At 47.2% G+C, this 7,915-nt stretch overlaps 1 protein-coding gene across 2 annotated transcripts in view; it reads left to right on the forward strand.

Moving 5' to 3' along the window:
- LOC114771758 (CD2-associated protein-like) overlaps positions 1-4,331 on the forward strand; it is a 20,754-nt gene extending 16,423 nt beyond the window's left edge. For both annotated transcript variants that reach the window (XM_028965104.1, XM_028965105.1), the window contains 5 exons: positions 1,120-1,238; positions 1,346-1,426; positions 2,629-2,792; positions 2,875-2,938; positions 3,056-4,331. In XM_028965104.1, coding sequence (XP_028820937.1) covers positions 1,120-1,238; positions 1,346-1,426; positions 2,629-2,792; positions 2,875-2,938; positions 3,056-3,097 — 470 coding nt within the window. In that variant the 3' untranslated portion in view covers positions 3,098-4,331. The remainder of the gene's footprint in view (positions 1-1,119; positions 1,239-1,345; positions 1,427-2,628; positions 2,793-2,874; positions 2,939-3,055) is intronic.
- The last annotated feature ends 3,584 nt before the right edge of the window (positions 4,332-7,915 follow it).

The raw sequence follows: 7,915 nt of genomic DNA on the forward strand, positions 1-7,915 counted from the left end.
GCCTGGTCCCTCCATCGCTCATCTAGACTCTTCTCCGTCTTGGCCCCTCGGTGGTGGAATGAACTTCCAGCTCAGTCACTGAGCACCTTCAAACGGCAGCTCAACACCTTCCTCTTTAGAGAAGATTTAGATGAACTTGTGACCTTCTTCTTGTCTGACTTCTGTATAGAAACTAGAACAGAGGGAATAAAAAGATTGTATTCATAGTTGGGGGTCCTAGTGAACCAGAACTGACCACTTCATCCATGGTGACATGGAAGCACGTTGTAATTTTAAATAATGTAAAAATGTGTTATTCTGCACACGTGTTTCACAGTTTTACATTTATGACATTTTTACCAGAGCGCCTTACAATCAGTAGTGACGGAGACAGTCCCCCCCGGAGACACTCAGGGTCACGGTGGTAGGAAGTGGGGTTTGGACCTGAAATGAATGTTTGCATTGGAACAAGCCAGGCTGCCATTAAGTATATTAAAATTCCACATGAGCGTTACGAAACTTATAAGTGATCTACCGTAGTGTTTCATTCTCCATTCACACAAATGTTCAATCCCCCGCTTTTAATCTCCTTTGAACGCGGCCGCGTTGTTTTGCCGTTTTTATCTGGATTTGCCGGCGGCCACCGTCTGGCTAAATGCTTATCTTACGAACAACGGGCCCAAAAGAGAGATGATTAACCGCCGCGGCCGTTACTTTCACTATATCCATATTTAACATGTCTTAATTTACGAATTACTACCAGCGACATAAATACAGAGCAGAGAGCAAGAAATACTAATTAAATATTTTATATTATATGCTCATCGTGGTAGAAGAACATTTTACCACCAATCACGGGCTGTGCAGGGTCCTCATGCCACAGTAGCGCCATTGTTGGATCTTCTGCTGCGTCCTGGCTGAATTTGCAGACGTGCTTGTGTCTTGGTCTGCTGTCTGGTGACCACTGGGGACTTCGGGGTTGGGGGTCCGTCTAAAGATGATCAGGTGGCGTCTGCAGTCGACGCTGGTGGGGACGCGGCGGTGCTGGGACCTTTCTGAATTCCCCACCTCCTGCTGCCAACGTGTTTCTGTGCATTGGAGATAGTGACCGTGGTGTCCTTTCTTCTTCTTCTAATGTAGGTGATCTCATGAGCTTTGACGATGTCTCCGCTCTCTCTGAGAAGCTCAGCCATCCCACTGCAAACAGACCAAAGATTCCTGGCCGAAGGCCACCCAGCCAGTTCAGTGGAGGTCATTCAGTGAGTTTCATTTCTTCTCCCTCTCTCTCACACACACACAATGTCAATCTGTCCAACTCTCATCCACACGGCTGGATTGTCTTGTCTGGTGTTTCCTCATCTCGTAGCCGAGCAAGGAGACGAGCGATAAAGTTCAGAAGGTGGAGGAAGACGGGCCGTCCGTGCCGAAGTCCTCCGACGTTTCCAAGGTGAAGAACTTCCTCCTTCCAATGTTTATCGGGGTGTCGACGATCATTAAAAACCTGGAAAAGTCATGGAATTTGAAAAGAGAATTTTCCAAACCTTGAATATTTTTTTGGAATTCAAGATAAACATATAAAGTTCTGGTGAAGTCATTGGAGTCTGACGGATGCATAAATGTATAAGGAAGTAAAACTGCGCGAGAAAAGTTTAAAACTAGCGCAGGTCTGGCTTTACGTGGTAGTAGCCTAGCGGGTAACGCACTCGCCTGTGAACCAGAAGACCCAGGTTCAAACCCCACTTACTACCATCGTGTCCCTGAGCAAGACACTTAACCCTGAGTGTCTCCAGGGGCGGACTGTCCCTGTAACTACTGACTGTAAGTCGCTCTGGATAAGGGGGCATCTGGTAAATGCCGTAAACGTAAATACGTAGTGAACCACATCACGCTTCCATATCCCAGAACTCTCTCAGTTCAGTTCACGTGTTCTTACAGTGAATCTATATCGGATCTGATAACTTGAGGGCCGCTGGGTGGCGCAGAGGCGTGGCCCCAAGCCCCCGAGGTCATGTGTTTATGTGTGCGGGTTCCCTGTGGGCTCTCCCGTTTCCTCTCGCCACGTGCACTAGGCGAACCGGAGACCCCGAGTCCTTCGTAGGGGGGTGTGTCTGTGCCCCGCCCACCTGCAGTGAACACGGCGCGTCGGCCCACGGAGCCCCGGGCCACGCCTTGGCGGACCGGGCCGTTTGTTGACTGTCTTCAGTGAATGCATAATGGCGTCTGCGGAAAATTCTGGGAAAAATGTGTCACAAGGAGCGGGCTGGAATTTCCGCGTTTGACCCCGTAGCCTCCATCTGACTGAACTCGTGTCCCTGGGTCCCTTCCCCCACCGCAGAACTCAGCACTCGGGCTGCGCGATGTTCCCGGCACCTTCCGGCTTCTGCTGCTTGTTGCCTTGTTTTCCGCGTTCGCGTCCCCAGATTATTCCCGTATGATTCCCAGGGCTGCGATTGGTGACCGCAGTGACCTCCGACCTTTCGCCTTGTGTGTGTGTGTGTGTGTGTGTTCTCCTGTGATGGAAATTCCTCGTTATTTAAAAAGTCCCGCACGTGAGACGGAAGCCCCTCGGGCGCCAGATGGTCCATACGCGTACGGAGCGCGGGCGCGTTGTCGATTTCTAACGCCGGCCTCGCTGTCTTGTCCGCACAGCCTCAGCCGCCGGGGCCGACGCCCTCGCCGCCCGTCCTCGGCAGAGCGGCCGAGTCCAGGCCCAGAGCCGGCGGGGAGGAGGAGAAGGCGGCCGAGCTGCAGGAGCTCAGGGGCCAGATGAAGGACCTGCTCCTGACGGTGGAGCTGCTGCGCACCCAGCAGACGTAAGGACCGGCGGTCCGGCGGGACGGTTATTATGTGGGGAATGTGCGAGTGAAATTCCGACCCCGTGGCTGCTCTTCACAGGAGGGAGCTGGAGGAGCTGAGGAGCGAGCTGGAGGAGGAGCGGGAGAAGCGGGTTCTCCTGCAGGTAAGTTGATTGGCATGTCCCTCAAGGATTCCCGGGTTTATATCGAAGGCGAAGCAGGGCGGGTTCGCTGATTTTGATTTGCATGCATGACGCGCTGTCTTCTCGCCCCCCGTCTAGATGGAAATAGAGAACATAAAGAAGATGGTGCAGTCGACGTGAAGACGGACGACCTGCAGGACCGGAGAACAGACGACATTCCTCCAATCACTTCATCGTTTGCACACGACGCTGTAATTAAGCGTATCGTTCGTTCGTTCGTTCGTTCGTTCGTTCGTTCGTTCGTTCGTTCGTTCGTTCGTTCGTTCGTTCGTTCTTCCTTTTTCCCCGCTCGCTCGTTCTCATCCCCTCTCTTGGCGTTTTTTGGCAACATGATCGCGCGAGGCCTTACTCTACTACTGTGCTGGAGCATCAAGGAACGTCAGGGTCCCGCTTCCGTATCTACTACTGATTCTGTAAAAAGTTACTGGGATTACTTACATCTTTCTTTTCTTCATATATATATATATATATATTTTAAAGATATTATAATTCCAGCAGCCACGAGTTCTGTGGTGTTGATTTAACCTGATCCGTTCCTCATGCTGCGTCCACAGGGAGATCTTTTTTTGGTGTTTGGTTGATTTGTACATACGTTCCTGTCCAGGGTAACACTATCGTGCCTGTAAAATTTTACCCGTGCTGGTTTCTGGGAGCTCTCGTACGTTGTCCTTTTTTATTTTACAGTCAACTGATCACTCACCGTATTCCTCAGAAGTGGAAGGTCATGCATTTATGAATCATGTGTACAGGAATATTTTAGAGCTCATATAAATATATATATATATATATATATTTACTATTGCATATTCTGTCTGTCTACTTGAAAATGAAATCAGGAGGTTTTGGAAATAAGCCTCACATTCCTTTGCTCTTTCGGGGTGTCCTGCGGAAGGAGACGGTCCATCTCGCGGAGGGGCGTGTCTACAAGCCTTAATGCTGACCGCAGGTTGCTGATGTACTGTATATACATATATATGTTGGTTCATTTCTCTCCCCTTCATTTAATTTTGTATAATTATTATTTTTTGCTTCTTTTCTTTTATTCTTTAATCAAACTCTGATTCCCATCCTGATTCCCAGTAATTTCCAAGGATGCTCTATAAATGGGACAGATCTGAGGGACCCTGCATTTTGGCAAGTCTGCTCTGTGCAAAGTCATGAGAATCTTTGGATCAGAGGTTGAAAAAGCAATAAATAACGTTCCCGTCTCATGTTCCCTCGCCGCCTATCAGGCCCATGGATGTATTGATATGAATATTTGGCTCAATTTTTATATATAGACACACAAAATGAATATGCGATATTGTTTACATGTTTCCAACTGAATAAATATCATCATTATTTACTCTGGTCACTCCAGGTGTCTGCTTCAGTTTTTTCAGCAGAACTCAAACTACGAGAAGGTTGGAGAGATTTCTCAAAAAGGAAGGCGTGCATATAGATATAAATATGTCGGTTGTCATTTTGGTTTTTGGTCCATTCTTTTTATATGAAGCCTTAGATCCCGTTTTCATTCTGTGCATCATCCCGCCTGGATCCGCTGGTTCTGAAACCCGCTGCTTAGGAACAAATTGAACGTCTCTCTTCCACTTTTGAGAAGCAGCACCAACAGATTGCCATCCGCACTACGCTTGCCGCCCTCCCTCCCGTTACCAGGGAGCGTCCCGGGTTCGATGAGCTGCCTAGTGACATTTCCAACCACGAAAAGGACGAGACTCGGCGCTGTCGATGAAATTTCCTCAAAAAAGCTTTCAAGTGTGTTTGTACCAAGCCGAGTTCAGGCACATGCTGTCCTCTGTTTTTCAGGGGTCCTTTCTGGCCACGCCAGAGGGGGAGTTTTCAAAGAAAATGTTCTCAGTTGTTGGATCCCGAAAGCCCTTGTCTGGTCGGGTGGCTGCTACGGGCGTGGCCAATGGCAGCTGCAGCAACGGTTGTCCCATACAAACCATTCAGCTGACTGGGAGATATGAATTGGGGTATTATTAAGGCTGAGGAGCAAGTACAATTAGTAATAATTCTTATGTAATAGCATGCAAAGCTTTTTTCTTTATTTTTCCCCCAAAAAAAGAGATTATTTTATGCACACGCATATTCAGCTCGGCATAAATTCACCGTGGAAGGACATCCAGCTGCCTCATGATTTCTTGTTTGCACAAGCGAAGGACGTTTTTTTAGTTTCATATGAATTGCTTTCTGTGATATGATGGTATATGGTCGATGTTTTTTGTGCTGATTTGGACTCTGATGCCTTCGCCATGCTGCTCAGTGGACTGGATGATGTGGCGGGATGGGGGGCTGATGCTCAGGGTGGAAAGAGCTTCTTAATGAGGCCCTTCAAATGTGAGACATGATCCTGGAAGTGCTCTCAGACACCTCGGGATGTCCTGCATGCCATCAGCCATTCAGTTCCAGTCATCCTCATTCAGACGCCCTGACTGAGCGAAGGCCATTAGGTTTGGCCAGATAATCTGTCTTATCGATTATTTAAATGAAAACTTCATGTTCCTGTGGGCAAAGGAACTTTAGGCTGGAACACAATAATACAAAATAAATCAATGCAGCGCCGGGATACACAGAAAGAGATCTGATTGTCATCGTGAGACACAGCAGCACAGCACACGGTGCACACAGTGAACCGTGTCCTCTGCATTTAACCGTCACCCTTGGTGAGCAGTGGGCACCATGACAGGCGCCCGGGGAGCAGTGTGTGGGGACATTCATCAAGGGGACCCCAGTGGCACCTTGGCGGTTTGGGATTCGAACCTGCAACCTTCTGGTTACGGGGCCTCTTCCTTAACCGCTAGGCCTCCACTGCCCCATATTCATATTCATATACTAGGATTGTATTCTGTTAATATTTACAAGTTACATAATTCACTGGAATTAGGGTTGTACAAGCACAGTTTTTCCTGTTCGTGGTCACACTGACGCATGACTACTGAAAAATGAAAAGTGGAATCTTAGGAATGTTCCATCAAAACTGCGTTGACCAGGATTTTGTGAAGCAAAACACCCAACACCCAAACACTACAACATTTTGTAACGTAGCGCAAATACTAGTGCAACGAAATGCATTTGTTAAAATCAGCAGGGAAAGTATTATAGTTTCTGAAGCAATTTATCTGTCTTTTTTTTATTTGAGTTCTGCTGCGTTCTGAGGCGTGTCTCGTTTTCATGTTAAAGGAACATCTTCATTATCGACTTGTGTTGATTGGTGACTCGGTTTGTGGAACTTCACTCTGCTTCCTGCTTTAGCTGCTTGAGCTGCTTTTCCAGCTCTTTGCATGGAAATAAAATGGCAGAACACACAATGCAAACATAGAAATAATCATTTATAACACGTTAAAAATGGCAATAAACATGTAAAATATTATCATGAGAAATATAAAGACAGGATGACCTGCTCCAGCATGGAAATAAAAGGGATTGGGGAGTATGGAATCATGGGACATGAAGTCCCAGGGAAAACATCAAATCAAAGGTAAAGACAGTATTCGTGTGTAATAATATACAATAAACATACGTACAAATATGCACCCGTTACATATATACGATGCCTCGTCGTTTCACCATTCTTGGTTGAAAATTCCATATTTCATGACTTTTTACTTCGGCCCAAACTGGCGACGATGCCGTCAAACATCCCAAGTTCAGCTAACGCTTCCGATGTCCATGTACGGCCATCCTGACAAACCCGGTCTTCACCATATGGCGATGAGAACCAGCTCGTTGGTGTGGTGGGTCCGTTTGCTGGGAAAATGGCCGGGATTGGCCAGGACTGAGGAGGCGTCTTCCTCTGAGTCCCCGTTAATGAAATATCGTTCTGCTCGCCTCCTTATCTATAATTACTACTTTGCAACACCGTCCTCGGGTTGTGCCCTGTGGCTCGTGTTGTTTCCAGCTCCTTCTGCTCATCTCCTTTTTCTGCTGTCAAGCTGACATCAGGCCTCCGCGTCTGCATGTTTTATTCATTGGAGAGGTGAATATTAATATGGGCGCTACAGTGCGCTGCATCTTCAGCGAGCTTCTCCTTGGACAAACGGACCTGTTGACCTTGTAGTGGTCTGCCTGAAAAATACACATGTTGGTGCACTCTATTAAAGCATAAAGATGATGTCTGGTGACCATCAAAGCGAAACGAGGACTAGATGTTCTCCATAAACACAATAAGGGCGTTTCTACTCTTAACTGGTGAGCAGATCGACCGACCTCAGCCTGGTTCTCCTACTTAAAATGGTGTCGAATTGCCACTAATTCATGATGAATACTGAATAAATCATAGCCTGAGAAGAATGTGGAACATCTCAGCTCCACCTGCCTTCTATAGAGATTCTGTCCTGATTGGAGCGGGTGGGGTATCGAGAATATTCTTCTTTTACTTCCACCCTCGACTCACGGAGCTCTGCAAGCTCTTAAAAATGTGTGATGTGTGTCCAGATGACATATTCCGGACTGAAGCCTTGTTCATTAAGAGCACACCACCTCCTGCCTGCAACCCCATCTTCTGGACATAAAGACAAGCTTGGGAAAGAGCTTGTAATGCCACAGTGATGGTTCCCTTTACAAGTTCCTGATGGTTTCTTTCCTTTTTTTTTATTGTTTCCTTTTAAAGGAGTGAAGAACATGCAGCTGCAACTGGATGTTCTGTTCAGAAAGCTGGTTCTTCAAGGTTCCTAAAGATCCCTGACCTGGATAAGTCAGTATAGACGGTGAAAGGACGAGTGGGAGTTGGATTTTTCTCTTCTGTGTAGCTTCACGATGTAAATGGGTTGTGGTTTATGGGTAAAATGAGTGCTTTATTCCAGATTAAAAGTAAAGTCTACAGAGCCCAGTTCTGACGGGGATGCATCTGTAAAGGGCGAAGAATAATTATTCTCCAGCTTGGACCCCCCCAGGCATCGTACGAGCATAGAGAGCCAGACACAGACACCCCACAAT

This window comes from Denticeps clupeoides, unplaced genomic scaffold, assembly GCF_900700375.1.
Source record: "Denticeps clupeoides unplaced genomic scaffold, fDenClu1.1, whole genome shotgun sequence".
Taxonomy (NCBI): domain Eukaryota; kingdom Metazoa; phylum Chordata; class Actinopteri; order Clupeiformes; family Denticipitidae; genus Denticeps; species Denticeps clupeoides.